At 50.7% G+C, this 27,258-nt stretch overlaps 1 protein-coding gene across 5 annotated transcripts; it reads right to left on the bottom strand.

Annotated features, from left to right (window-relative positions):
• Window positions 1-7,093: 7,093 nt before the first annotated feature.
• On the bottom strand, window positions 7,094-27,049 carry ST6GALNAC1 (ST6 N-acetylgalactosaminide alpha-2,6-sialyltransferase 1). Of its 5 annotated transcripts, none has more exons than XM_019466096.2 (10): window positions 26,226-27,049; window positions 24,889-25,301; window positions 11,484-12,135; window positions 10,888-11,056; window positions 10,548-10,719; window positions 10,183-10,321; window positions 9,835-9,938; window positions 9,544-9,633; window positions 9,358-9,457; window positions 7,094-9,107 (listed from the first exon to the last, which is right to left on the bottom strand). In XM_019466096.2, exons 2-10 carry the CDS (start codon window positions 25,017-25,019, stop codon window positions 8,916-8,918), a joined length of 1,749 nt encoding a protein of 582 aa, XP_019321641.2. In that variant the 5' UTR covers window positions 25,020-25,301; window positions 26,226-27,049; the 3' UTR covers window positions 7,094-8,915. The 5 variants fall into 5 exon arrangements, with proteins under 5 accessions (XP_019321641.2, XP_019321645.2, XP_053748739.1 ...); XM_019466100.2 differs by having other exon boundaries at window positions 26,808-27,049; XM_053892764.1 differs by lacking the exon at window positions 26,226-27,049 and adding an exon at window positions 25,747-26,009 and having other exon boundaries at window positions 24,889-25,313.
• Window positions 27,050-27,258: the final 209 nt, after the last annotated feature.

Here is a 27,258-nt window from a genome sequence, read left to right as displayed (position 1 = left end):
AAATCCAGAGTCGGAAGCTCACTGGCCTGAGCCACCCGGGGGCCCCCTGATCAGTTGACTCTTGAAAGACGAGGGAAGGAGGGAAATTGGGACTCATGACGGATGGCGGGCGCCAACCTCGAAAGCACCAACCCTAGCTCTGCCCACTGATAAACCAACCGCTCCATTCCTGGCCCAGGCTTGGCGTTCCTCCCAGTTTACTCCTGGTGGGAAGAGGCCTTGGGGTTTGGAAGTGTGAACTTGTACTTGGGGTTCTTGGTCCAAACTGGAACAGGTCAAGGAAGAGGGTGGGAACCACTGAGTATGACAAGATCTCTCATGGAACTGTGTGTTCCCGTCAAAATTTTACTCCAAATTTGTGAGGGAGCTAGGCTTTCCAGAAAGCCAGTTTTGGAGGGGAGCCTGGGTGGCTCCGTCGGTTAAGCGTCCGACTTCGGCTCAGGTCATGATTTCACCATGAGTTTGAGCCCCGCATCGGGCTCTGTGCTGAAGGCTCAGAGCCTGGAGCCCGCTTTGGATTCTGTGTCTCCCTCTCTCTCTCTCTCTGCCCTTCCCCTACTTGTGCTCTGTCTCACTCTCAAAAGTAAATAAATAAACAAGAAAAAAATAAGAAAGAAAGCCAGTTTGGAATGTATTTCTGGCTGAGCGTCTTTATAGCGAGAAAGAATGCCTGGATAAAATTGTGGGACCAGTTATAACAAAGCAACCTCTGCTTAAAGGTGTTAGATTTATCCCCGGAATTAGAGTCAGTGCTGTGGGCTCAAGACTGTTACCTTTCCCAGATTCGTGTGCCTTCTTCCCCCTTCCTCGTGGGCTTGTATGTTCCTTGGACACACAAGTTTTACACACATGGCTGTAGCTGAGGAAGATGCTAAGGGGTAATGGTTTTTGCTCGCCTTCTTTCCCCTTCCTCCTTGAATGTAGGTTAATCTTTTATTTTTTTTAAAGAAAGATTTTTTTTTTTAAAGTTTATTTATTTAAGCAATCTCTACACCCAGGGTTCAAACTCAACGACCCTGAGATCAAGAGCCGCATGCTCTACCGACTGAGCCCGCCAGGCACCCCTGGACTCAAGCATTTTTATTTTATTTTATTTTATTTTATTTTATTTTATTTTATTTTATTTTAATTTAATTTTATTTTTTTTAATGTTTATTTTTGAGAGACAGAGAGAGACAGAGTGTGAGCGGGCAAGGGGTAGAGAGAGAGAGAGAGAGACACACAGAATCCGAAGCGAGCTCCAGGCTCTGAGCCATTAGCACAGAGCCCGATGCAGGGCTCGAACTCATAAACCATGAGACCTGGGCGGAGGTTGGACCCTCAACTGACTGACCCAGGGAGGCGCCCCGACGCTGCATCTTCTAAGGAGTACAGTTCAGTGGATTTTACCGTACGGTTTAGTATCTTCACAAGGTCGTCTAAGTTTTCCTTCGTGTTGACTCTATTAGAAGAACCCAGTCTACCCCCATCTCCTCTACTGTTACACAGAACACTTCACTTCTGACACTTGTGGCCACGACATGTGGGGGCGGGGCCTCTCCTTGCGCCAAGCAATTCTGTGACACAGCTGAGGGGCCTACAGTTCACTTCCATTTAATTCCGTCCTGACACTGTTTACCTCGAGGCAGCGTCAGACCCCATGGGTTAAGGGCTCAGTCCCATGAGACTGCCCCCACCCAGGCAGATGCCGGATGCAAGTGAATGTTGTCCCCTGTGTGTCGATTGGCTGTAAAGCTGAGGTTCCCACACCCCCGACTCCTCGGGTTTGATTAATTTGCTGAGGCAGCTCACAGAACTCAGGGAAACACACGTATCAGTTCATTACAGGGTATGATAAAGAATACAGACAGATGGGGCCGCCCGGGTGGCTATCCGACTCCTGATTTTGGCTCAGGTCACGATCTCACGGTTCGTGGGCTCGAGCCCCGCGTCGGGCTCTGAGCTGACAGAGCAGAGCCTGCTCGAGAGCCTCTCTCTGCCCCTCCCCTGCTCTCTCTCTAAATAAATAAATAAATAAACATTAAAAAAAAAAAAAGGATACAGATGAACAGCCAGATGAAAACATACGTAGGGTGAAGGCTGGAAGGGCCTTTTTCTATGACCTCACATTCACTAAGTTTTCTCTGGCCCAGTTTCATTTTCCTTTCCTTCTTTTCGGCTTTTTGGTAGAGCCATCTTCTTTCTTCTAGAAATGCATTCTTTAGAAGTCCCTGTCGTGAATTTCTGTTGGTGGTAAACTCAGTTTGGAGACATGGGAAAAGGCCATCCGTTCACCCTGTTCTTGGTGGCTTTACTCGGTCAGTCGGAGGTGACGTTCTCTCTCAGCACTTTGAAGACAGATTTCTACTGCCTTCTGGCTTCCATTATCCATTATCGTTATTGCTGTTGAGAAAAGCTGGCTACTGATCTCATTAGAGGCCCTTTGTCAGTGTTCTACGTTTTTCTCTCTGGCTACTTTAAAGGTCTTTGCCTGTGGTGCAGTTCCCCACCGTGTGTCTCGGGTGGATTTCATATTTATCCTGCCTCGTATACGTTGAGCTTCCCGTACACATGATTCATATCTCAGTCACATGTTGGGAATTGTCAGCCTTTATCTCTCCTAATGTTATCTTGATTCAATTCTCTATGTCTTTACTTTTTAGGGGGCAGGGAAGAGAGGACTCTGTTTAAGCATATGTTAGATACTTTCATTTATTTTTTTATTTTTTTACATTTATTTACTTTTGAGAGACAGAGACAGCGAGAGCAGGGGAGGGGCAGAGAGAGAGGGAGACAAAGGATCTGAAGCAGGCTCCAGGCTCCGAGCTGTCAGCACAGAGCCCGACGCGGGGCTCGAACCCACGAACTGTGAGATCATGACCTGAGCCGAAGTCAGACGTTCAACCGACTGAGCCACCCAGGCGCCCCTCTGAAAAATTTCTTTAGGTCTATCTCTGTTTACTAATTCTCTTTTTTAAACAATATTTTACTTTATTTTCCAAGTAATTGCTACATGCAACGCAGGGCTGGAACTCATGGTTCCAAGATCAAGAGTTGCACACTCCACTGACTGAGCCAGCCAGGGGTCCCTAATTCTTCTCGTGAACTGTGTATAATCTGCTGTTTCACTCATTCGTTGAATTATTTTCTCTAACGATCATATTTTTTTATTTCTAGAAGATTCCATTTAGTTCTTTATTTTTTTATCTTTTATTTTTTTTAATTTACATCCCAATTAGTTAGCATATAGTGCAACAATGATTTCAGGAGTAGATTCCTTAGTGCCCCTCCCCCATTTAGCCCATCCCGCCTCCCAGAACCCCTCCCGTAACCCTCAATTTGCTCTCCATATTTATGAGTCTCTTCTGTTTTTGTCCCCCTCCCTGTTTTTATATTATTTTCGTTTCCCTTCCCTTATGGTCATCTGTTTTGTCTCTTAAAGTCCTCATATGAGTGAAGTCATATGATATTTGTCTTTCTCTAATTTCACTTAGCATAATACCCTCCAGTTCCATCCACGTAGTTGCCAATGGCAAGATTTCATTCTTTTTGATTGCCGAGTAATACTCCACTGTATAGATATACCACATCTTCTTTATCCATTCATCCATCGATGGACATTTGGGCTCTTTCCATACTTTGGCTATTGTTGATAGGGCTGCTATAAACATGGGGGTGCATGTGTCCCTTCAAAACGGCACACCTGTATCCCATGGATAAATGCCTAGTAGTGCAATTGCTGGGTCGTAGGGTATAGAAGATTCCATTTAGTTCTTAATCAAATCAGTCTGATCATTTTTATAGTCTCTTGTTTATTCATTTTGGGAATTGCATTAAAAAAGTTTTTTTTTAATGTTTATTCATTTTCGAGAGAGAGAGAGACAGAGTGTGAGCAGGGAGGGGAAGAGAGAGAGGGAGACACAGAATCCGAAGCAGGCTCCAGGCTCTGAACTGTCAGCGCAGAACTCGATGTGGGGCTCGAACCCGTGAACTGTGAAATCACGACCTGAGCCGAAGTCGGACACTCAATAGACTGAACCACCCGGGTGCCCCAGTATTTTTTTTTTCATGTTTATTTATTTTGAGAGAAAGAGAGAGAGAGAGTGAGCATATGAGCAGGATAAGGGCAGAGAGATAATCGCAAGCAGGCCCTACATCCCTGGGTGGCATTATTCTTTTTATTTCTTTTCAAATTTTTATTTAAATTCTAGATAGTTAACCTACAGGGCAATATAGGTTTCAGGAGCAGAATTTAGTGATTCATCACTTACATAGAAACCCAGTGCTCATCACAAGTGCCCTCCTTCATGCCCGTCACCCCTCCAGCCCATCCCCCACCCACCTCCCTCCATCGACCCTCAGTTTGTTTTCTATCTTTTTTTTTTTTTTTAATTTTTTTTTCAACGTTTTTTATTGATTTTTGGGACAGAGAGAGACAGAGCATGAACGGGGGAGGGGCAGAGAGAGAGGGAGACACAGAATCCGAAGCAGGCTCCAGGCTCCGAGCCATCAGCCCAGAGCCTGACGCGGGGCTCGAACTCACGGACCGCGAGATCGTGACCTGGCTGAAGTCGGACGCTTAACCGACTGCGCCACCCAGGCGCCCCTGTTTTCTATCTTTAAAAGCCTCTAGGGGCGCCTGGGTGGCTCAGTCGGTTAAGCATTTGACTTCAGCTCAGGGCATGATCTCGCCGTTTGTGAGTTCGAGCCCCGTGTGGGGCTCTCTGCTTTCAGTTCAGAGCCTGGAGCCTGCTTGGATTCTGTGTCCTCCCCTCTCTGCCTTTCGCCCACTCACTCTTTCTCTCTCAAAAGTAAATAAACATTGAAAAAAAAAATTAAAAATCCCTCACGGCTTGTTTCCCTCTCTTCTCTCCACCCCCCCATATGTTCATCTGTTTTATTTCTTAAATTCCACATAGGAGTGAAATCATATGGTATTTGTCTTTCTCTGACTGACTTATTTCACTTAGCATAATATACTCTAGCCCATTACAGGACTGGAAATCACAACCCTGAGATCAAGACCTGAGCTGAGATCAAGAGTCAGATGCTTAACTGACTGAGCCACCCAGGCGCCCCTATGAGTAATAGTTTAACAGGTTCAATTTTTTTTCCAATTACTTATTTTTGTATTCCATGTGAGGATCCCCCCTCCGCCCCGTTCTTGCTGATTTTAATATTTTTTTTTTTTTTAGTATTAAGCTTCTGTTAATGGAAAAATGAGACAACAGGCTCAAAATAGAGCCACTTGTGCTAAGCCACATCCACAAACCAAGAGGTAACATCTAATGTAACGGCAGGTTTAGCTTCTCCCAGGAATGTGACCTGCGACCTTTAACCCTAATTCCCCGGATGAGCACTAGTGAGGTGATCTGCGAGATAGATCCCCACCCTTCCCCTCCGAGAGAAGGTAACTTTGCTGGAGACAATTGCTCTTTTGTTTGTTTTGTTAAGAGTACCAAGGCAAAACTATGCCAAAAGGTATACTCAGAGAAATGTCACTCCCTCCCCCACCCCATTCTACACCTTCACCCCCTATTTACTCCTCAAGAGGCTTAGAACAAGTCTTTCCAGAATGTGCCACTTTGTGGACTACTTAGCACCGAAGGCAGTCAAGATCTGTGGCTGGAGAGAAATTGGTGACCTTCCCTTAACTACCTAGAAGAATCTACCTTAGTTCTTTCCCAGAATAAGAGGAACTACCAGAGATAAATTTTACCGGCCTGTCCTGTCTGTGTGGCAGGGCGATCGTCTAGTTATGAGACCACTGCTTTTCTTACTGTCCTCCTTCCCTGTGAAGCCCAGGCTCCAATCCCATTCCTCAGCTCAGAATGGCATAAGCACCTCTTTACTTTTCTGTCTGTGAACCTCTCCTGTATGTGGGGTTCCCGTACGTATGAAATTAAATTCGATTTTCCCCCATTAATCTGTGTCATGTCAATTTCATTCTTAGGCCAGCCGGAAGAACCTCTGAAGGGTAAAGGAAAGCTTTTCCTACCCAACACCCCGCTTAGGTAACCAGTCTCACTGGTTTTTGGTATCTTTTCCTTGACTTTCTTTCTGCAAAGATAAGCAGAGACATGATTACTTTCTTATTTAATTATTTCCTATGTAAAAGGTATAAATACTATAAATACTCTTTGTCTTTGTTTTTTTTTTTTTTTTTTTTTAATTAATAATATACCCAGAGGGGCACTTTGGCTGGCTTGGTCAAAAGAACATGAGACTCCTGATTGCAGGGTCCTGAGTTTGAGCCCCATGTTGGGTGTAGAGATTATTTAAATAAATAAGTAATTAAACATACACACACACACACACACACACACACACACGAAACCACTCCATGTCAGTCCACAGAGATCTTCCTCATTTTATTTCTGCCTCGTTCTCTGTTGGATGGATGTACCCTTCTTCATAGTTTACATCTCTTACATTTAAGTGCCTCAGCAGTTCCCAATATTTTGCACTTTTGAACAATGCTGCAGTTGAATAACCTTGTGCATATTTATTTTTGTATCACGGGAGATCTATATTCAGGGCAAATTCCTACATCAGGGATTTTTTTGGTCAAGGGGCTGTTGATTTCCATTGCATTCTACTATCTTGTATTCCACTACAAGGACCTCCAAATCTACTTTCTCAAGTTTAAATTCAGGCTACCCAACCATAAAGGCTGAGGCTCATTTTTCTGGATCCAAAGTGGGGCAAACTGTTGTGTTGGCTCAGTCCAGACACACCAGTCGAAAGACTTGAGAAAGAAAAATAAATCAGAGGCATGAAGAATTTGCAAATAATCTATGCGCAGATAATAGGACAGTATATCACAGCCTTCACAAACATAAATAATAACCGGGGAGAGGATATAACATGTCGTAACATGCTTTGTTACAACAGCAACAAAGAAGATAAAATACTGAGCAGTGCATTCAACAAGGAATGTTCGAAATTTATATGAGGAGAACATTAAAATACTGAAAGACACAAAAATGGATTTGGACAAATGGAGAATTGTCTTGCTCTTGGAAAAGAGAACTCAATGGGACACTTCCATTGGTTCCCCCAAGTAAATTTATTTATATAAAAATATTTTTTTAATGTTTATTTTTGAGAGAGAGAGAGACAGAGCGTGGGGGGGGGGGGGGAGGAGCAGAGAGAGAGGGAGACACAGAATCCGAAGCAGGCTCCAGGCTCTGAGCTGTCGGCACAGAGCCCAATGCGGGGCTTGAACCCACAAACTGTGAGATCGTGACCTGAGGGGAAGTCGGACGCCTAACTGACAGAGTCACCCAGGTGTCCCTCTCCCCCAGTAAATTGATAAGTCTAATGCAATTCCAATTAAGCTACCAAAACATTTTTTCTAGATCTTAAGCAGATGCTAAAATTCACATGGAAGGATAAACACGTAAGAATAGGTAGGAAAACCTGAAAAAGACAAGTTGAGCATCCCAGACAAGGGGTCCCAAGATGCTGCCACCTGCTGCCCGGAGATGGTACTGCAACCCTTCTGAGCAAAGCAAATCCTGTCCTATTGGTATTAAATAGCTTTTGAACACGGTGCGAGAAGTCTAAGGCATCTTGCGTTTGTTTTTTGGTTTTGTTTATGTTTTTGTTTTTTGCCTTCCATGTCCTCCTTCATCAGGGCCTTTATGCGGTTTAGCATCTTTAGAATTCTTTCTGGGCTTCAGAGTCCAAATCCTAAAGACAGAGTTCAGGGGGGTAAGATGAACTGAAATGCCTTGGGCTTGGTCCAAATTCTCAACGTGGGGTTTGAGAAAATGCAGGACGATGGGAGGATAGAGAATAAAAGGGGAGGAAACTGGGTCCTTGTTGTATCGGGCTTTTTACAGACAGTAATTTTTTAAATCGTTGCGAAATGGGCACCCTAAAAGTCGTGTTACAGATTAGAAAACGGTGGCCTAAGATTAGAAGGCTGTGCGTTTAAGGGTAAAATCGTGACTGTCCTACAAATGTAAAATGAACACACGTCAAGGATTTTATTTAACTTATTAATTGATGAAGGAACCAGTGAGAGGGAAATACTGGTTCAAAGGACAGCCCAAAGTACAGACACATACGGGCCACGAGGAATGCTAAATGAACTTGCTTGTACATATAAAATGGGTCACCATCCACAGGGGAGTCATTGTGTCTTCATTGTACAAAACTTTCCACATCTTCGTGGACAAGACTCATTTTTATTACTATCAGTTGTCTACAACTCAGAGAGTGGCCAAATAGCTCAAAGACAAGGAAAGGTGCAGATCCTTCTAGAATCTGATAAGCCCCGGAAGGGTCCTCTAGACAATCTACAGTGAAATTAAGTAACGCCTTCAAGATTTCACAGCTGCTAAGTACAAGATTTGGAATTCAAAACCAAATCTAGGGGCGACTGGGCGGCTCAGTCAGTTATGTGTCTGACTCTTGATCTCAGCGAGCCGAAGTCAGACGCTCAACCGACCGAGCCACCCGGGCGCCCCGATCTCAGCGAATGTCTTGATCTCAGGGTCATGAGTTCAAGCCCCTCAATGGGCTCCTCGCCCATTGGGTGTAAAGCCTACTCAGGCAAAACACCAACTCGACGTGCGTCCGTAGGTTCAGGCTTCTTCCCCTCGTGTCAAGCATCTTCTGGACAGTGAAGGGTGAATTTCAGCAGGGATCTGTGGTATTGACCAGTCATCACGCCATTTCGTTCAAATTCCTTGGTCTCCAGACCGGAGTCCTCCTCCCTTTGAACGGAACCCGTAGCGATGTTCCGAGGTCTCCAAAACCTCAGTCATTTGCCATCTTGGGAGTCTCTCCTCAGTGGTCCCCGGGGGTGTCTGGAGGGGCTTGGGGCCCAAACTGAGCCCTGGGAAAATGCCGGGAGGCCTCAAAACCCCCCCACCCTGCCCCGTGCCCCGGAAAGGCCGAGGAGACCGCTGCTGTCCAGGCTCCTGTCACATCTTTGGTTTGGAAGTTACGGAACGCTGGTACAGCCGGATTATACCTTCATCGTGCAGCCGCTTCCAGAGCGTTCTCTCTAACTGGAAGTCATGGTTGATGTAAAAGACTGTTCTTTTCCAGGACTTATCGTAGTAGTGATCGGAGAATTGCTCGTGGCCCTCGGTGATGAAGCCATAGGCACTCAGCTACATAAAGGTCGGAGGAGAGAGAAGCCTGAAGTCGCTCTCTCTCAGGCTCGCTCTCGTGGTCTCTGTGTGTCGGGGGAGGGGGGCCGTATCCTGGCTCTAGCCCCGGGGCTCTGGACGCAGGCCCCTGGACGGACACTTACGGGGCCACGCTCCCCCGCCCTCCCGGCCGTCGTCCGGTGCTGGGCACGTCCAGGAACAGCCCGCAGCTCTTTCCCCAGGTGGCCCCACTCTTGCTCCAGAATCTCACCTGGTCGCAGAGCTGAAGGGCTGTGAGCAGGAGGAGGGCGCCGGTCGTGGGGCGGTAGATTCTCCAGTGCGCAGTGTCCAGGGTCTTGGACCTCAGGAACCTGGGAAGTGCCCCGGCCCCGGGCTGTCAGGAGGCTGCAGGGCTGACAGGGACCCGGGCCTCTCCACACGCCTCGGCTGCCCTCACCTGTTTTTCATGTACCGCAGCGAGTCGGGGTGCAGCAGCAGGTATCTGTCCCATGGCGGGTCTCCCTGGAAAGCCACCTGGGGCCTGTGCCTGTGGGCAGGAAGGGGTCATTCGGGCTCCGTTCTCTCGCCTCCTCCCGTGGGGGCCAAGTCAGGGCACCCGGTACCCCATCTCCAGGTGACAGCGGAGGCTGTCCCCACCCGCCCAACCCCCTTCAGAGCCGCTCCAGACACAGCTCCGCGGGGGGGGGGGGGGCCGGGGGGTGGGGGAGGAGGGGGGGGCGGGGGGTACCTGAACCAGGAAAGGCTAGTCTTCACCAGGCTCTGATTGAGAAACATGGCCTCCAGCCACTCATAGTCTCGGGTGCCTTCCAGAAAGTGCAGGTAGCGGACGTCCTGGGGACCAGGGACAGTGTGTGGTCCGAGTCCCGCCTTCAGGACCAGGGGCGGCCCGGCTCTGACTCCGGCCCGCCCCCTTGCTCTTTCCGGCTCTGTCCGGCCATCGTCCGTGTTCTTGCCCCTCGTACGAGCAGACCCTGCACCAACCAGACCCCAGACCCAGGACACCCGGCTCCCTGTCTGGGCTCGTGCGCCCTCATTCAGATTCTGCGTGCGGCCGGGCCCGTCCCTCCTTGCTCACCTTCCCCAGAGGCACGTGCCGGAAACCCTGACCCTCCAAGGCCATGAGCGACTGGGTCAGGGAGAAGGCAGTGAAGCCGTAAAACGACGTCCAGGTGCCCACATCCTGTTCGTAGCCCTTAGTGACCGCTCCACTCAGTCTACACAGAAAGAGGCACACGGAACCCGTGAGTGCGGGAGGGAACGCACAGAGGTGGGGGGGGAATGCACAGAAATGGTGGGGGGCGCGGCAGCTATAGGGGAGTCTCCGGAGAGCCCAGGATTCCACCTTCCAGGTACAGGCAGAGAAGGCCCGATGAGACCTCTCAGAAGAGCCCGTCCCCGTAGGAGGGAGGCCGGGCGGGAGCCCGGGGCCGGACCGCTCACCGGAAGACGTGATCGTGGCTGTCTATCTCCTGGCCCACGCGAGAGTTGTTCAAGATGCCCCCGTTGCCCACCACGGCGCAGGTGACGCACTGGGAACTCCCGGCGGGGAGACCGGCCAGGAGCAGCTGTTGCTGGGGCACCGGAGGGAAGCGGGTCACGACCTTCTGCACCACTGAAACGGGGGAGGTTCACGTTCAGTCCCCGGAGGGGCCCGGAGGCAGCCCATCGTTTCTCCCGGGGCTGGCGGCCTCCAGGGAAGAGGCAGGCCAGAGGCAGAGGGCAGCTGCCATGTGCTGTGGGCCCAGGCCCCTCCCCGCGCCCCCCACCCCGGAAGACTCACACGAATAGTTGAGCTCCATGAACCCAAAGGGTGGCGCAAAGTGCTCTAGACGGTCCCACTCGCTCTGGTTGAAGCGGCTGGAGTCCAGGAAGAGGGTGAGGTTGGCCAGAAAGAGTGTCCGCAGCCAGGGTGACTTGGAGGCCTTGACCTTCACGGAGTCGGGGCAGGTCTACACGCAGGAAGGCGGGTCAGGCAGGCCCAGGCCCCGGAAGGCCACGGCCAGGGGCGGGGCTGGGGGCAGGGGCAGAAAGTGGGCCTGAGAAGGTTGGAAGGCACTGCAGCTTCCGTGGTATTCGGGATGCAGGTTTGGCCGTCCTGCTGCAGAGCGGGTAGATTCTCTGACCCTGCCCGGTGACCCTGTCCGGTGACCCTGCCCGGTGACCCTGCCCAGGCCTTCTGGGAGCTCCAGGGCAGGCCCGGGCCAGGATCTGGGCCTGCCTTCCCGTCCAGCCTCCACCACTTTTGGAAAGAAGGATGGGGAGGGCACGGGGTGGGACCAGGCAGGGCCTGGGGGCGGAGCCCGGGAGGTCAGAGAGGTGGGGTGGCCTGTCTGTCTGCAGGGGCCCTCAGAGCAGGGAGCCAGGGGGAGGACTCACCGTCTGTAGGGCCCCCACGTCAAAACTGTATTGCTCCTCGAAATCCCACCGGGGCTCAGACTTGAAGTTGGCGGCCCGCAGGCTTCGGCTTCTCTGTGTGGTGCGGGCCTGGAGAGGGGTGGAGGGTGGCTTGGCCCGGGGTGTCTCCCGGCGGGGCATCACGGCCGAGGCCCCTCCTTTCATTGACCCTGCTCCCGGGGTGGTCAGCGCCTCGGCCTGGCTTTCTGGCACAGGTGTCCTTGCCGTGGTGGCCGCTTTGGCCCGAGGCTTCGAGGGCACCGTCCTGGTGGCCGTGGGCTCCCCATTCTGGTCCTGCCTTCCTTTGGTTGTCCTCGCGTCCTGACTCCTCAGTGACAGTGCCTCTGAGGCCACTCCCCCATCCCGTGCCCTCGGGGGCCGCGTGTCCAGCACGGTGTCCTTCCTCTTTTGACCCCTCGGTGGGGCCGGCCCAGTTGAGGTGGCCCCACCGGTCTCTTCTCTGAGGTCCCCCTTGGCAGGGTGGGCTGTGGCCTGGGCCGGGGGCACCTGCACGCTGTTCCCTCGCGCGGACGATGAGGCAGGAGCCGCTGTCCTTCCTTCCCGTGGGGGAGCCTGCCGTGCAGACTTGTGTGGCGACCCTGAAGATCTCTCCTCGTCACCCATGTGCTGACGCCTAGGGACGGATGTGCCCTTTGATTAGGGTCCAGGATCGTATCAACAGGTTGAAGCATAAATGGTATTTCTTTTTGTGCCTCGGGTGGACTTCAAACCGGTTTCCGCGAGACATGAGTATCGCCATCTATGCCCCAAATTAAGCTGTTGGCGTTGGGTCTGGAAACTTACCCGTGACCTCGAAGCAGCGGGCGGTGGTGGCTTGGAGTTTGTTAGGGGAACTGGCGTCAGGAGTGCCGCTGACAAGGCTGACCTTGGACAGCGCCCTCTCTGCTCTGGCTCCAGGATGACTGTGTGACTCCGCCCTGTTACTGATATCTGCAGGATGCTGTTGACCTTTTCTCTTTTTCTTTTTTTAAATTTTACTTTTTTTTAAATGCTTGTTTATTTTTGAGAGAGAGAGACAGACAGACAGACAGAAAGAGAGAGACAGTGTGAGCGGGGAAGGGAGGGGAGAGAGAGAGGGAGCCACAGAATCCGAAGCTGACTCCAGGCTTCGAGCTGTCAGCACAGAGCCCGACGCGGGGCTCGAACCCACGAACCGCGAGATCATGACCTGAGCCGAAGTCGGACGCTCAACCGACTGAGCCACCCAGGCGCCCCGTCTCTTTCTTTTTTAATGAAGGGTAGGTAACAAAGGTAACCTTGTTCATAAGGGAGTAGGAAAATATACATTCATGTCAAGACTATAGCTCCCATCCTTGATCGAAAGATCGGCCTGAAATATTTACTTCGACCCCTGCCTAACAACAAGCTTGCCTGTTGGCATTGTTGGGAAAAAATCTCGGGCCTCAGCAAGTATTCACAGGTTTTGGGGGGCGATTCCTGGGAGCCTTGGGAGAAAGAATCATCCTCTCTGGTGACCTAGCCATCATCCTAATGGATTTCCAGGTGTCCTTAACAAACGTGGGGGAGAATTTGAAACATGTACTCGCAGAAGAACATCTCATTCAACAGCTGTTCACTGTCTCCGTGCGATGTGCTTTGTGGGTCCCAGGAATACAAATTTGAACGAGGCACAGACCTCGAACCCACAGAAAACACAGTCACTATTGTTACAGGTGGAAGACAGAGGAGACTTTGATCCCTAGACCAACAGAGGGCTGGCCCAAGGCGGTACCGCAATAAGGAGATTACCCATGTTAATCCTTCCTCGTGTGGGGCCTCCCTCTGCATTGTGGCCGTGTTTCCTGCTTCCTGCGCCCCAGGGGAGAATGCTTGTTCAAGTGCTCCAAGAAGGACACTCTCTGTTCTGACTTTCAAACTTCTCTGGAGGCTGTTAGGCAAAGGCTGGCAGTGGGGTCCTTCCTCCTGGGAACACTTAACACATTGTTACCTGGGCTCAGTGAACAAATGCCCCTGCCTTTGTTTTATGGCTCAGAGAAGGGACTCGAACGAGAGCTATCCCAGACCAGAAAGGAGACAAAGGCCGTGAGGCAGGGCTGGGCTGTGACAGAGGAACAGCCTGGAAAAGATAATAGCCTTCAAGGTTTGAAGCCTTTATTCTTTTTTTGTTTTCCGTTTTTAACTTAAAAAAAAGGGGGGGGGGGAAGGGGCGGGGAGATTTATCATAAGGAGAGAAAACATCTTGAGCCCAAGGCCAGGACATGGTTGGGGCTCTAGAAGGTTCTGGAACCTGGAATCTCTCTTTGAGGCCTGTCCCTGTTCCTACCTATCCTGTTTCCCTCAGCCTGCTTTCTTCTCTCTGCTCCTCAGCCCGCATGGAGGATGGCAACCCCAAGTCACCTGCCCCAGGGACTGTTGACTCTCCTTCTGTCTCACTTGGGTCCCTTCTCCGTCCCTGGCCACATGGTAAGTGACACGGGTCTCATGGCAAGTGGCCTCCTGGGGTCCACCCTGTGCACGGGAGGAAGACAGTCTCAAGAGAAAGAGGGGGTTATTGGCTCATGAGCTGGGCAGACGCCCCTAAAGTATCCATTCTGAAAGAGGACCATCCACGCGGAGTGGAAAAGCTGAGAGAGTTCAGAACATACGCTTGATGGATTTGGGCCACCTTTGTTTCGTAGAAAGGTTTGAGGCCTTGAGATTCACTCCTCCCCTTAAAGAAAATTTTTTAAAAAATGTTTATTTATTCTTGAGACAGAGAGAGACAGAGCATGAACAGGGGAGGGGCAGAGAGAGAGGGAGACACAGAATCCCAAGCAGGGTCCAGGCTCCGAGCTGTCAGCACAGAGCCCGACACGGGGCTCGAACTCAGAGCCGTGAGATCATGACCTGAGCCGAAGTCAGATGCTGAGCCACCCAGGCACCCCTTCTCCCCTTTAATGTCACAACTGAGCTGAAGCCCCAGGCTCCGGGCACAGGCGAAGGCCTAGGTGTTAACTCTCATGGCAAACAGCTCTCGTCACTCAGCCTTGAACCTCGGATGCACCTCCACCCGCATTTCCCACGCCCAAACCGCAAGAGGCGTCTAGAAGTTTCCCTTCCAAACTGCGAGCACCTTCGCGTGGCTGTGATCGGGGAGCTGGTGTGGCAGGGTGGTTTTCTACCCTAGACGCGGTGGGCGTGCAGCCCAGACAGCTGGCCCTCTGCCTCGTGGTCATGCCAGCCCCTAAAGAGGGGGCACCAGGCATTCCTTCCTGCAGCCCCTTCCAGAAGCGGGAGCCCCAGGGCCCCGTGCAGGGCTGTCTGCCTGCGACGCTGGCAGATTACTGATGACTCTTTTAAGTTTTACACGGAGTTGCAGCAGTGACCCAGGTACTGACAAAATTATGTAATTAAGTTCCATTTCAATTCCCTATAATTAAACACAACTATGATTGCTAGGAATGTGGGTGTTTATGTAGGCATTTCCTTCTGTTCCTGCCTGGTATTTACTGAATGCTCAAATTCCTTCTGGCCATATGGTGAATGCCCTGCATTCGTCTTGTCCAGATCCTATGTGATCCTGAATGTAAACACCATGGGCAAGGCCGGGGCGGGGGGCGGGCGGGAGGGGTGGTGAAGGAGGGGACCCTGTTTTCTGTTAAGGGTTCCGGGGGACAGGCAAGTCATTTATGGATCGCATCCAAGCAAAAAGCAATTCCATATCCAATTCTGATCTACCGGGGAGGTAAAAACGTAAAATGTTGCACTTTAAAAATAAATTTATCAGCGGGGATCACATAGCTCTAGTCACAAAGAGGTTCAAGGTTTCTTTGTCCTTGGTGCCATGAAACAACGGTTGGCAAGCGTGCAATAGCACAGTGGATCCTTGAATGGTGTGTAGGTTGGGGGGGCGCCAGCCCACACACAGTCGAAAATCTGCGCGTAACTTTTGACTCCCCCCAGACTCAACTCCTAATAGTCTGCTGGTGACTGGAATCCTTATCAAGAGCATGCACAAGTCAATCAACACACGTTTTGTGTGTTACATGTATTGCATACGTGTTCCTACAATCAAGTCAGCCAGAGAAGAGAGAACGTCTTTCAGAAAATCCTAAGGAAAATAGGGGGCGCCTGGGTGGCTCAGTCGGTTAAGCGTCCGACTTTGGCTCAGGTCATGGTCTCGCGGTTCATGAGTTCGAGCCCCACATCGGGCTCTGTGCTGACAGCTCGGAGCCTGCTTGGGATTCTCTCTCTCCCTTTCTTTCTTTCTCTGCCCCTCCCTCACTTGTGTATGCTCACTTCCTCTCTCTCAAAAATAAACTTTAAAAAAAAAAAAAAAAGATTCTTTTATCCAGGAAAAGAAAACAGCTCAAAACACCTCCTTGAGGATCTAGCAATTGCACATCTAGGTATTCATCCGAAGCAAATGAAAATGCTAGTCTGAGCGGCGCCTGGGTGGCTCAGTTGGTTAAGGGGCCGACTTTGGCTCAGGTCATGATCTCAGAGTTCGTGAGTTCAAGCCCTGCATTGGGCTCTGTGCAGACAGCTCAGAGCCTGGAGCCTGCTTCAGATTCTGGGATTCTGTGTCTCCCTCTCTCTGCCCCTCCCCACTTGAGCTCTGTCTCTCTCTCTCTCTCTCTCAAAAATAAATAAACATTAAAATAAATAAATAAATAAAAAGAAGAGAAAATGCTAGTCTGAGAAGACACACACACCCCTGTGTTCATGGCAACATTACTCGCAACAGCGGAGATACGGAAGCGACCCAAGTGTCCATCGGTAGATGAATGGCTAAAGACGCGGCCAATGTGTACAGAATGGAGTTGCTCAGCCATTAAAAAGAACGAGATCTTGCCATTTGCAGCAACGTGGATGGACCTGGGGGGGTATTACACTAAGTGAAATGAGCCAGCCAAAGATCTTCCAGTAATAAATAAGACACGGGGGTGTGAAGTCCATGCATCGGGAATATACGATAATATCGTAACAACTTGGTATGGTGACAAGGGGTAACTAGCCTTATTGTGAGCATTTCATAATGTCTGTGAATATCGAATCATTATGTTGTACGCCTGAAACTGATACACAATTTCGTATATCAGTTATTCTTTAATAACCGCCCCCCCCCCAAACCAAAACCCTTTGATTTCCCTAAATAATTCTGGGCTGTGCCATTCAGTGGAACAGACGCTGAACAGGCTCCAGGCTAGGTGTGCCTGCCTTGTGATAAGTGGCTGGCCACACACATGCCTCTAATCACGTCCTCACGACCCGGACCCCCTTCCCCGGAATCCCCACCACCAGCTTCTTTGCTCACTCTTTTTATCTTGAGCCTCTTCAGGGTCACGCATCTGGTTCCCCCACCTGGGTTTTCATGATGCCTGCCTCTCCTTGGAAAGGGGAACCAACTGTAGGGTCCCCACAGTGTCTTTCCTCACCCCCTGCTGAGGTCCCTCTGTGATGGGCGGCTCTCCGCTCCAGTACCTGATTTGTATTAAGCCTTCAGGGGGACAGGCAAATCATTCAGGGATCACATCCAAGCAAAAAGCAAATCCAACGTCAAGTTCTAATCTATTGGGGGGGGGGGGGTGGTTAAAAATATAAAATGTCGCACTTTTGGGGCGCCTGGGTGGCTCAGTCGGTTGAGCGTCGGGGTTCGGCTCAGGTCATGATCTCACGGTTTGTGAGTTGGAGCCCCTGCGTCGCGCTCTGTGCTGACAGCTCAGATTCTGGGTCTCCCTCTCTCTCTGCCCCTCCCCTGCTCACACTCTGTCTTTCTTTCCTTCAGAAATAAATAAATATTCTTTAAAAATGTAAAGTAATTCAGTAACAGTAGGGCGCCTGGGTGGCTCCGTAGGTTAAGTGTCTGACTTCAGCTCAGGTCTTGATCTCAAGGTCCGTGAGTTCGAGTCCCGCGTTGGGCTCTGTGCTGACAGCTCAGAGCCTGGAATCTGCTTCAGATTCTGGGTCTCCCTCTCTCTCTGCCCCTCCCCCGCTCACACTGTCTCTCTCTCTCTCTGTGTCAAAAATAAACATTAAAAAAAAAAAAAAAAACATCATAGCCCAGCCTGGAGCCTCCCCAACTCCCTTGGTGCCGGCCGACATAACTCTTTAGGGGCTCCGGTCTTCTCTGAGATGAAAACCAATCATTCTGCTTCCCCCTCCCCCAAACTTTGAAGTTTATTTCCCCCAGGAAATCCTGACACTTTCTTGCATGATTTACATTTTCGAACTTCACTTTGAATCTTTAGACGCGTCCACAAGTTGCTTCAGTCGCTAAAATCTCTACTTTGCCTTAATTCTCTTTATAGGCTCGAAAGAAAACACCCAGAAATCTGTATTCTATTGTTATTCCAAGTGTTCGCTTTTCAAATCAAAGCCAATTCTCTTATTTGTGTAGTTTCCGGCCAATTAAATCCTAATGGGGAACAATAGAAACCGGGAGAAGAAGAGGAAACACATCTAAGCCACTGCTCCTAACGCTTCAGTAGCGGGATCCAATTTCCAAAGCTCTCCCCCAGCAGGGGAGCCCTGAGCCTTCTCTGGGATCCCATTCACCTCACTGAACTCACTGTGGCCCAGGGTGGGTGGGAGGCTGGTTTAAACGTTGGACGATTTCCCTCCCTGGGATCGACAAATACAGACACAAGCCGACAGCTCTCCCCAGACCCAGAGGCATGAGTCTTGAGATTAGTTAAGGAGAGTAGGGAAGACCTTGAACGTGAACGGGGAGGCTGGTGGGTGTGACCGAGGTCATTGTTGTAAACCCAAGAATGGCAGGTATGTCTGGGTCAAGAATCACAGATACGAGATGAGACCCTGTGGCCCGGTGGCTGGGAAACGATCCTTGTGAACCAAGACTGTTTAAAGCAGAGTCTATGTTTATCACCTGTATCTGGTACCTAGCTTACCTCTCTTGGGGATAATCACAGAAAACTAACTTCCCGGCACTGGGCAAGAGGACAGCGGAGCTCACTGCGGTGGAAAGTCACCTGCTTGAGTTCCAGCCCGGCCACCAAGTGACCAGCTGTGGGATCTTGGGCAAGGTGCAGAACCCTTAGAGCCCCTGTTTCCTCATCTGTTAAATGGGACTCTGTTTTCTTTTTTAAGAACTCCAAACTTACCTTTATTATGATATTTAGGGAAATATGTCATTAATGTTGAATGGCTACCGATGAGGCACTTACATTTTACTAAGATTTCATTTAAACTACCTCAAATCAAATAAGTTTAGCTCTCATTTTGCACATTATTGATAAAATGTATTGGCCTCTTTGGGTTTTGTTTTGTTTAAAAATTTTTTTAACGTTTATTTATTATTGAGAGAGAGAGAGAGAGCATGAGCAGGGGAGGGGCAGGGAGAGAGGAAGACACAGAATCCGAAGCAGGCTCCAGGCTCTGAGCTGTCAGCACAGACCCTGATGCCGGGCTCGAACCCACGAATTGCGGGATCATGACCTGAGCTGAAGTCAGACGCCTAACCAACTGAGACACCCAGGTGCCCCAGTAAGAACTAGAAAGTAAAGGACACCCTGAAAGACCTTAGAGGGAGGAGAAGATTTGGTGAAATAGATCAAATGTCTCGGAGAAGGACTTGTCTGTTTCCTCCCACCATCGCCCCCTCCCTAGAAAGTTTAGTCTGGGTGAAGAGGACAGAGAGGAGAGAGGGGCTCTGGGTCCCAAGTTCGGAGGGCTCCTGAGCCCTACTTGTCGTGTTCCTAGGGTCCTGACAGACAATGGCTGCACACTGAACCCAGGAAGAGAGAACCGTAATTCTGACAACATCAGGAAATTCTCACACCTAAGCCAGGTGGACATGAAAAGGCCAAGAGGCAGGGACGACGGTTGTCTCCACGGCCACACGAGGGCTAAGAATCAGCCACCCCTACCCAGGCGCTGGCGCGGCGTGGCCATCCGGGAGCCCTTGACATCATCCTGGGGAGGCGGCAGAGGAGGGAGGACGGTCCCGACATGAAGTTTCCCTGCAGCTCCATGAATGGGGGTCCAGGATCGGAAACCAGGAAGTTATAGAAAAGAAAGTTCTGTGTCTTAGACCAAAATAAGATAAAAAAGAGAATCCACAGAATTGTTGAAGACAAATTCATTCCAGACCAGGAAAGCCAAGCAGGTAGAGACATGGTCTTAGCTGGTATCTACCTATCCAGGGGCACAATGGAGACTGGGACCAAATGAAGAAGATACGAGAAGTAGTCCAATAACCCAGGTTTGAAATCATACAGTTGTGTCCCAGTCCTTCCTCTCCACTGCCTCCCCATCCTGTTTGTTGCCAAATCCAGCCGATCTGAGTTATTCAGGCCTTTCTTCCGAACGCCGTCCGCCCAGGGCTCTTGGGCCCTAAACCATTGCAACAGCCTCTAACCTAGCCCCCCACGGAGACCACCTTCCCCCCACCGTCTGCCGTGCAATCTACTAACTGAGGAATCTGCACAATGCACAAATGTATTCAAGTTACTCCGTTCCTGTAAAGCTTTTCCTAGCCGTGGAATCTAACCGTTGGTCCCTCAAGGGCCACGCATTCACTCTTTCATCAACAAGTGTTTAAAAACCACCTCGCAGGGGCCCCTGGGTGGCTCAGTCGGTTAAGCGTCCGGCTCTCGACTTCCGTTCAGGTCACGAGCGCACTATTGGTGGGATCGAACCCCGAGTCAGACTTCTTCGCTGAGAGCCGGGATCCTGCTGCGCATTCTCTCCCCCGCCCCTGCCCCTCCCCTGCTTGTGCTCCCCACCCCCCACCCCCCCGCAAATAAATGAATTAACTTTAGAAACAAAAAATGAAAAAACACTGCCGAGGGACGGGGGTGGGGCTTGTGACACCAGCCTGGGTTGTGGTTTGGAGCACAGACTCCGGAGCCAGCTGGCCTGTGTCTGAACTTAAGTGACAAGGGTGACCTTGGTTGGGAAAGTTGCCTAACTGCTCTTATCCGTAAAAGAGGGGTGTTGCTGATAATAGTATCTACCCAAAAGCCTTGATATGTGGTCAGTAATCATGGGTTCTGGAGACCAGTGCCTGGCATGCGGAGCCCCTATCAGCCTTGCTCACATGAGTCATCAGTCCCTCGAGGAACACGCCCCGCCCCCCCACTGGTGGCCCTGCTTCTGCACCGTTCCTTCTGCTGCCTCCTTAGTGCGCGGTGTCCCCCGTGCTGCCATGTCGCCCAGCCCGCCCGCGCTCTGCAAATGCCACCAGGATGTTGTCCTGACCCTGCCCCCTGGATGTAATTACTCTTCTCTGTTTCTTCCCATAGCGCTCGTCACCTTGGACTTAAATCGGGGGGTGGGGGGGTATTTGCCACTATTAATAATGTCACCCTCCCTCTCTTGCTTCTTTTGTGGCTCTCCCCTCCATCGGACTTTGAGTCTCCTGAGAGTGAACGAGTTCTGGGTAGTGGAGCCCAAATCCCGTCTGTCTTGCTCCTTCCTGGCTGGGTGGGATTAGGCTTAACCTTTTGGAGTCTCATCTCCCTCATTTGTGTAAAAGAATAAAAACGCTGATCTTGGGCGACGATTGCGAAGATTGGAAATCACCCCCGGAAAAAAAAAAAAAAAGGGAAATAACCCCCAGAAAGCTCCTGAGCATAGGTGCGGGTCTGGGGAAATCTCCAGCTCTGAGATGATATTGAGGTGTCATTAACATGCAGACTTGGGAACAGGGACCTTCAGAAACCGCTGATCCTATACTTGGGATGGCATTCTACGACTCCCTTTTATGTCTGATTTTACTGTCACCCTTTGCCCAGGCAGCACTGTGGGGGGAGGTGGGCCACCCCCACCCCCACCCCGACCCCGTCTCTAACTGCACACGTGCCTCCCCTCCCCCCAGTCTTCTTCAAAGTGTCTCCTGATTTTCTGCTTCTTCCTACCCCACCCCTCCCAGATCTTCTGCACCTTACGTTTCAGTGCCTAAATCTGCCAGGGAGGGCATTTGTCAGCCCCGGTCCTTCCCTTCACCGCAGGATAGTCCGCTGTGGAAGTCCCTCCCTTGGTTCCTGCCCTGGGTCAGGCCAAAGCTGTGACTCACACCTCCCTTCCGATCCATCCTGTTCCCTCCTGGCAGACCAATCCTGCTTTGGTGAGGTCGCCTCCCTGCCCGAAAGCCTCTTGCATCAAGCCTCGGCCCCACCCTCCTGAAATGCCCTCCCTGGGCTCCCCAGAGCAAGCCCCTCATTTCTGCAAGGCGGATTCGGATTCGCCCGAGGCTCAGCCAAGAGGACACTTCTGCAGGTCGGCCTCCTTGTTTATGCTATCCTCCCCACAAGCCTTTTCCAAGCCCTCCCTGCCTCCGAGGTCCTTCTTCTCAACGAAGCTTTCAACAGACACACAACCTTTCCTCCAGGGACCTCTGGCTCAAGGCGCTCAGTCTCTGCTCTGCGGTTGATTGGCAGGGTAGTAAGGAGAGACTTTCACTGAGAAGTCTCAGCGTGTGGCCCTTTCCCTATCTCTGATGCCTAGGGCAGATTTACTCACTTCACAGCCACCTTTGATGATTCAAACTCCGTCCACACACAAAACGAAACAAAACAATTACAGAAAAGATTTTAAAAAACAAAGCAAAACACCTAAACCCCAAATTCAGTCTCATCCATTTAGAATTCCAGGTGTCCCGCCTCCCCCCGCCCCCCACCCCAGGCTTGGCAGGGGTGAGGCTGGAGGGGTGGGGGAGGTGGGGGCAGCTAGAATCCCTGGTCAGGCACAGAGTAGACGTTCCCTTCCTTCTGAAGACCTAGCTCTCCTGTATTATTACTCAAGTCTGGGAAGAGTGGGGAGCACTTGGTGTCCCCGCTCGCACTGAGGTTCCAGTGGCTTCTGTCTGCTGACGTGGTGCTCTCGCTAGGGTCAGTAAGTGTGGCTTCCCTGGGGCAGCGCTCTCCTTTGCATTGAGGATCCCCTCATGAATGCCCCCAACAGTATTCGGGGTCCCCAAACGCTTCTCTGGAGTGGATGTCCCTTTACTTGGCCCCAGCGGGTAATTGGGGGGTTCTGGGGCCGTGATCCCTCCTGGCACCACAGGAGTGCTGACCTGCCGTCCACAGCCTCCTAGGCTCTGAAGGCCCAGGCCAGAGCCTTCTTCCCATGTACATTACACCATGGACAATTCCCACCACCTTCCGCCTTCAGAAATCTCTAGACCAGAAACAGGCACCAGTCTGCTTATATCTCCCCCTAACTCCAGGACATGTGACATCGGCTGGGGAAGGAGACCAGGCATCCGGGTCACTATGAGTGACTCCTGCAGCCCACTCCTACCCCAACGTGTGTCTCCAGGGACACTGTAATCCTCTGACCTTCTCTCCTTCCCTGGGCTTCTTTTATTTTGTACAAACTTTCTTTAATGTTTACTTATTTATGAGAGAGAGAGAGAGAGAGAGAGACAGAACACAAGCCAGGGGAGGGGCAGAGAGAGAGGGAGACACAGAATCCAAAGCAGGCTCCAGGCCCTGGACTGTCAGCACAGAGCCAGATGTGGGGCTCGAACCAACGAACTGTGAGATCATGACCTGAGCCAAAGTCGGATGTTGAACCACCTGAGCCACCCAGGCGCCCCTCCCTCCCCGGTCTTCTTGTTTAAGCCAGATTGCGTTGGGTTTTTGTCACTTGTGGTCAAGAGAGTTCAGCGTATGCAAACCCAGATTCACACCATGCACAAAAATAGGCTTCAGGTAGGTTAACGATTTAAGCTTAAAAAAAGTACAAAAATATTAGTAGACAATGCAGAAGGCAATGGGAAGGGGAAGAACAATAAGATAAAAATGGAGGGAGACAAACCATAAGAGACTCTTAAATACAGAGAACAAACTGAGGGTTGCTGGAGGGGAGGTGGGTGGGGGCATGGGCTAAATGGGCGATGGGCATTAAGGAGGGCACTCGCTGGGATGAGCACTTGTAAGTGATGAACCACTGGGTTCTACTCCTGAACCTAAGACTACACTGTGTGTTCACTAATGTATATATATTCACTAATGTATATATATTCACTAATGTATATATATTCACTAATGTATATATATTCACTAATGTATATATATGTATACATCACTATATATATATATATATATATATATATATATATATGGCAATTTATAAAATTTTGGGGTGGGACAGACTTTCCCCCAAATTGCACAAAGTCCAGTGGCCATAAAGGAAATGATAAATAGATTTCACCCACAGAAGAAGGAGTTGTGTCACGTGAGATAGCATAAACAAGGCAATGAAAACAAACATCAGCCTGAAGAAAACCTTTCAAGTATTGTTACATCTACGATAGAAAAGGGTTAATATCCCTAATACACAAAAAACTCCTATCGTTAAATAAAAGAGAAATAATTTCGCTTCCTTTGTTGGGGGGTGGGGAAGCAAGAGATATGACCCAGCCATTCCCTAGAAAAAGACAAGCGGCGGTGACAGCTGGCTGACTTAGAAAAAATGCAAATGGTCAGCACACGTCAGAGGACCCTCAAATTCACGGTGGCCTGAGAAGTGCAAAGTCAAAAGAGAAACATATTTTCACCTCTCAGTTTCTAGAAACTTCAAAAGCATTAGTGACCTAGTGTGGTGACTGAGGAGAGAGTCAATGTTCACACCTGTTACCTTTTCAGAGTTGATGTGATGGCATCTGATGGGACTAGATTTGTATGTAAGGATGAACTTGGGGGCCAGAATTAAGCGAAGGAAGAGGTTCTTTTTTTCTTTTCTTTTCTTTTCTTTTCTTTATTTTTTTGGGGGGAGAGGTCATTTTCTGACAAACTCCATGGGGAGAGTGTGATTTTGAAGTGCATGGAATCGGGGCGCCTGGGTGGCTCAGTCGGTTAAGCGGCCGACTTCGGCTCAGGTCACGATCTCGCGGACCGTGAGTTCGAGGCCCGCGTCGGGCTCTGTGCTGACAGCTCAGAGCCAGGAGCCTGTTTTGGATTCTGTGTCTCCCTCTCTCTGACCCTCCCCCGTTCAAGCTCTGTCTCTCTCTCTGTCTCAAAAATAAATAAAAAAACGTTAAAAAAAAATAAAATTTGAAGTGCATGGAATCCACGGGGTAAATCTTGTGCTTTAGGACACGGTGAATGGCATGTAAGAACTCACCCCAAAGCTGCTATTATCATTCACGGTCCCAGAGGGGGAAGGCATTTTCTGTCTATACCTTCCGGAGACCCAGACTCCTCGTTCTCAGACTCCTGCCCACGTTTCCCCTCTACCAGCCCCAAGCCATCTGGACCCCTTGGTTTTCCCACCTCTGACACCTGCTTGTCCCCCAGAGGCCTCCTGGGATCTTTCTTGCCAGTGTTTCTTGACAACATCCCTGACCCCCGCCTACCCCCGTGTGGGTGCAGCAGGTTCCCCAGGCTTCCCTGGACGAGAGGCTTTCAAGTTTCCTCTAATAAATTCTGAGGCATTGGGAAAGGGGCCAGAACCTTACCTGAAAGGTTTCGTATCGGGTTCCTTAACGAAGGAGGGCAGGACAAAGAATAAGGAGATCAACACGGCCAAAAGCAAGAGCCATTGGACAGCTTGGTCCAGACGACTGGGTCTCCGCAGGCAGGTCCTCATGGTGGTGGCTCGGGTGCTGCGAGAAAGTTCTGTATATCCTGGAGCTTTGATGTGGACCGCAGGTAGTTTAAGGGCTTAGGACTCCTGGCCAGGGAGTGCACGCCGTTTGTCTTGACGGTGAACCACTCTGATAGGCACGGAGTCTATCAGTGTCTGAGAGGGAAAGGAGGAGCTGCCTTCCCTGCTTTGTGGAGGCTTATACGCTGGCGTGGCTTGAAGGAAGAGAAACTCCTTTTGTTCAAACAAGTTTGGTTTCCTTTTCTTTGTCTCTGAAGCCAATTTCTGCATGTAGAACTTTATGAGAAACATGCACACGTCACAGGGAACCTCGCTTTTATCAGGTTCCAAACCCTTGGGGACCCTGGACAAGTGCAGATGCTGGGAAAGCCTTGAACGGCCCCCAAGTTCAACATGACCTTTATAAGGAAGGTACAGGGAATCTGGTTGGCTTTAAGACCTTCTAGCAGTCTCTCCTAAAAGAACGTTGTGCAGCCGTAGACCAGAGCTTCGAGAACATCTCATTTGTGACCTGTTCAGGGTGGTAGCTCTCAGTCCTGGGTGCGCATTAGAATCACTTGGGAGCTTTGCTACATCCCATGCCCAGACTGCAACCCCCACCAACGAAGCCGGAACCCCCCGGGTGGCTCTTCTCCCAGGCAGGGGTATTTTTTTTTGAGTTCCCCCAGGTGATCCCGACACGCGGCCAAGTCGAGAACCGCTGATTTACCGTCAGTCGGCTCAACCTTCCCCGCTTCTCATCCGGAGTCATGGCCATGACAGCAACGAGTGGCGTGGGTGCAGGCGAGAGCTCTGAGCCAGGCACTCTGAACGGTGCGCGTGTGGGACCGCCCTCACAGACACCCGAGCCGCTAGGCGTTGTTATCAACCCCCTTTTGCGGTTGGGGACATCGCCTTTGAGAGCAGGCGGCTTGCCCCAGATCACGGAGGGAGCCCTCAGCTCTCGGGGACCCATCCGACTGACCTACAGACTGCATCCTTATCTGCTGAGTGACGACACCTCTGAGAAGTCATTAATTCTGTTTTGATAGGAAGAACAAAAGGCGTGAGGCCTAGGGGAAATGTGTAGCTCAGAGAAGTGATACCAAGACCCGGTGTAGAAGACTTAGAAAATTCAGAGACGCAGCCCTTGGTCAAGTACCGTGGGTTAGTACTTTCCAAACTCTCGCTTACAGGATGTTGAATCACACAGGGGTTATCCAGCAGCCGAAATGGCTCGCGATCCTAAGCTCTGAAGGTCGCGGGACCTGGGTTCATGGCTCACACACGGCAGGGTGCATTCAGAGGAATTGCACAGCCTCCCATCCTGTACCCAATGTCCTTGGCCTTCACCCAGGGCACGCACCAATAAATGTTTAAACCGTCTTCCCCAGGCAGGATGAAAACAGTAAGAACATGCTTCTGAGTGGCTGCCAGGAATAGAGACGCAGGATGGGCTTCCTCTGCCCCTTGCCATACGCCGGGACGCATGGCACTGTTCCAGGGGAGGGGCTGGGAACGAGGAGACAAGTCCCTCTCAGTGCTGATTCAGTCTCTCTCTCTCTCTCTCTCTCTCTCTCTCTGAACACACCTAACCTGCAAATGACCCTATACACTGATTCTATAAACATTGTCTGCATAGACCCGGGTTAAGTTCTAACTCTCCGCCTTAACCGACCCTTAATTGACCAGAGTTCGCCCGTGAACTTGGCACGAGCAATCGCCCGACGCCCTGGTGCCTGTTCGCCATGCTAGGCAAACGGACCGCGCTTGAGGAAGGCGCTGGCTTACCCTTGGCACTGGTCTGATCGCGACGAAGCATCTCTTACATCTCGCCCCCTGCTCTTGGAGAAGGTTCTGGCTGCCAGTGTTTTCTCTCTGCCTTCCACAGCGCGGAGAGATCTAAGTGGGCTCCTGGGTGCGAGCTGAGCCACCGAACAACGGTCTGTGCTGCTCACCACCTCAGCGGTGGGTGGAACTGGGAGCCCTCGAAGCCCGCTGAGGGGGTGGGGGGGTGGGGTGGCAGACAATCCAGACTTCTGGCTTCTTGGTTCTCGGGTTCCAGACAATGTCGCTGCCGGGCACAGAGTAAGATCCAGAGAAACACGCGTTCTAGTGGAAACAGACTTTCCGAATGGGTTTCCGGCCATCACCACGGTTTCGCATTAGGTAAGGTGGACAAACCACCCTCTCCTTTTAAAAGCCTCTGACTTTAGAGTTTATATGTCAGCTGACGGGATGC

The sequence above is a fragment of the Panthera pardus genome, unplaced genomic scaffold, assembly GCF_024362965.1.
Source record: "Panthera pardus isolate Hobbes unplaced genomic scaffold, ASM2436296v1 HiC_scaffold_3, whole genome shotgun sequence".
NCBI classification, from domain to species: Eukaryota; Metazoa; Chordata; class Mammalia; order Carnivora; family Felidae; genus Panthera; species Panthera pardus.
This window is presented reverse-complemented; position numbering and strand designations above follow the sequence as displayed.

What these genes read in the sequence shown, in the direction of transcription:
- ST6GALNAC1 (XM_019466096.2), bottom strand. Translation starts at nt 25,019, where the DNA reads ATGAGGACCTGCCTGCGGAGACCCAGTCGTCTGGACCAAGCTGTCCAA. An exon ending in CATGGAGCTCAACTATTCGT is followed by an intron (nt 10,720 to 10,887) that starts GTGAGTCTTCCG and finishes CCCCCGTTTCAG; the next exon opens with TGGTGCAGAAGGTCGTGACC. An exon ending in ACTAGCCTTTCCTGGTTCAG is followed by an intron (nt 9,634 to 9,834) that starts GTACCCCCCGCC and finishes TCCTGCCCACAG; the next exon opens with GCACAGGCCCCAGGTGGCTT.